The 2882-nt window shown below is 44.5% G+C and overlaps 1 protein-coding gene across 1 annotated transcript in view; it reads left to right on the top strand.

Moving 5' to 3' along the window:
• CFAP221 (cilia and flagella associated protein 221) overlaps nt 1–2375 on the top strand; it is a 107657-nt gene extending 105282 nt beyond the window's left edge. Inside the window, exon 24 of the mRNA XM_004711882.1 lies at nt 2267–2375. Within this exon, the coding sequence (XP_004711939.1) occupies nt 2267–2375 (109 nt within the window). The remainder of the gene's footprint in view (nt 1–2266) is intronic.
• The last annotated feature ends 507 nt before the right edge of the window (nt 2376–2882 follow it).

Raw genomic sequence — 2882 nt, 5'->3', positions numbered from 1 at the left:
CGAAGAAATCAGTTATCAGGCATCGAAGAACAAAAAATCATATCATTGTGTGCTCACCTTCCCAATACGATCGCTGAAGACAAATGAGTGCATAAGCAAATATGGTGAAGAAAGCTGATGGTGCCAGGCTATCAAAAGATATCGCATCTGGGGTCTTAAGGGCTTGAAGGTAAACAAGCAGCCGTCTACCTCAGAAGCAACAAAGCCCACATGGAAGAAGCACATCAGCCTGTGTGATCACGAGATCTAAGGGATCAGGGATCAGGCATCAAAGAACAAAAAATCAAATCATTGTGAATGAGGGGGAGTGCAGATTGTGGACCCAAGACCCATCTTTAGGCAACTGGACATCCCATTACAGAAGGGTCGCAGGGATGAAGACAAGCCAGTCAGGGTGCAGTGTAGCAACAATGAAACATACAACTTTCCTCTAGTTCCTAAATGTTTCCGTCCCCCTCGGCCCCACAGCCCCAACTATCATGATTCCAATTCTACCTTACAAATCTGGCTAGACCAGAGGATGTACACTGGTACAGATAGGAACTGGAAACACAGGGAATCCAGGGCGGATGAGCCCTACAGGACCAGTGGTGAGAGTGGTGATACTGGGAGGGTAGCAGGAGGGTGAGGTGGAAAGGGGGAACTGATTACAAGAATCTACGTATAACTTCCTCCCTGGAAGACAGACAACAGAAAAGTGGGTGAAGGGAGACATCAGATAATGTAAGATATGACAGAATAATAATAATTCAAAAATCATCAAGGTTCATGAGGGAGTGGGGAGCAGGGAGGGAGGGGGAAAATGAGGAGCTGATACCAAGGGCTCCAGTAGAAAGCAAATGTTTTGAGAATAATGATGGCAACAAATATACAAATGTGCTTGACACAATGGATATATGTATGGATTGTGATAAGAGTTGTGCAAGCCCCCAATAAAATGATTAAATAAAAAAGAAAGAAAACATCAGAAAAAGAAAATGTTTTGAAAATGATTATGATAGCCTATGTACAAATGTGCTCGATGCAATGGATGTATGGATGGATTGTGATAAAAGCTGTAAGAGCCCCGAATAAAATGATTTTTTTAATGTGGCATGTTATCATTTGATCTCCATTTGACCCATTTTAAATTTCCTGTAGTTTTGCATATTTTCTGCTTTCTTTTCTATTGAAATTTTTGTTTGTTTTCCTTTGTTTTTGTTCTGAATGTCTTACCTATCTAGGTTTGGTAACTCTATAAAGATAGTAACTGGATTGATTAATGACTTCTTGGAAGAAGAGATTGGGAGGAAATGGGGAGTTAATAATAATGAGTATAAGAAAGAAGAAAATGTTCTAAAATTGATTGTGGTGATGATTTTACAATGCTTTTTAATGTGATTGAATTATTTGTATGATATGCAAATATATGCCAATGAAACTGTTTCTAAGAGAGCACAGAGACAATGCTCCTAAGAATGAAGAATGGCAAGATCACGTACTTAGGGCATGTCATTAGGAGAACTATGCCTGGAAGGGACATTGTGCTTGGTCAAGTGGAAAGGCGTAGAAAGAGGTGAAGGCCCTCTGTGATGGGGACCGACACAGAGACGGCAACCACGGGCTCAAACAGCAACAGCTGTGAGGACGGAAAGGGCATGGGCAGGTTTCATCGTGGGCACGGATCACTTGGAGTCAGCATCAACCCAACAGTGCCTAACGAAAACAACGGACTCCTGAATCGCTGCCAATCTGTTGTCATTCGACCTTCCTAAAATTCTGGGAAATAAAAACATCACCAAAATGTATACATCTGTAAAGTGCCTGGGGGGCCCAAACAATTCAGCCGTCGGCTACTAACCACAAGAGTGGCAACCTGGGTCCACTCAAAGACACCTCCAAAGATCGCCTATTGAACGACTTTGGAGAACAACAGCCATTAAAGCCCTGCTCAAAGTCACCGTCTTACACACAGGGCATCACCGGGAGTCAGAATGAACTGCTACTGGTTTGTTTGGTTCTTGCTCCCTGATTTATTAGTCAACAGAGACTCTGAACGTTTAGATGGCATGGTTGTGCTAAGAAACTGGTGGAGCTGAGATGGGAAGCCAGGTTTGCCTCACTTGCAAGCTGCCTTTTTTCAGTAATTAGGACTCCTATTTTATAAACAACTCCACCAAACTTCACTGAACATTCCAGGCAGCGCTGAGCCCAGCAGGGGGGCATCATGAGGGACTGAGCGTTCTGTGAATTTGCCCTCATTTTCCTTGTCGGTCCTTGGATTTAGAGAGCTGAGAGACCCAGCACAGCTCCCGGAGAAGACAGGAGAGAAAGTGCTCGAGGAGATGAAGAATCTGCAAGGAAAAGCTCTCAACTCGTACCTGATTCTCCAGTAAAGACCACAGCGGTCAGTTTCTCCCACCCGCCCGCTTTCTGTACGGATACCGTGCCCTCCCTGTCTCCTTACATGCCAGCCACTTGGGGAATTAAAGTTCCAAGACAAAATCATTGAAATGTGGGTGATGAATACATTTTAACGTTATAATTACACATTTTCTTTTTGTAAATAAATTGTTATGAATAGGACGGCGATGCTTGAAGCTTCTTGGTGCAAGATTAGTGCTAGAATCAGGGTGGGCTTGAGCAAGGCGACTGCTTCTGTGGTAGGGGTGGGAGCCAGACCTGACAAGTGTGCCCCAGAGTGGCTTACAGAGTGAAGCACAGAGCCGAAGGTGGGACAGGTTTGGGGTGGGGACCCTTTCCCCTCCGCTCCCTCAGAATTGCTAACTTTGGCGAGGGCAGCCACTCCCCAAAAGAATTACATCGGTATGTCCATTAGCAAGTAGCTATCCCTTGACTGACTAGTGAGACAGACTGATATAGGGGCTGGGGCATGGTGGGGC

This window comes from Echinops telfairi, unplaced genomic scaffold, assembly GCF_000313985.2.
Source record: "Echinops telfairi isolate 266 unplaced genomic scaffold, ASM31398v2 ScPeMD7_15;HRSCAF=58, whole genome shotgun sequence".
NCBI classification, from domain to species: domain Eukaryota; kingdom Metazoa; phylum Chordata; class Mammalia; order Afrosoricida; family Tenrecidae; genus Echinops; species Echinops telfairi.
This window is presented reverse-complemented; position numbering and strand designations above follow the sequence as displayed.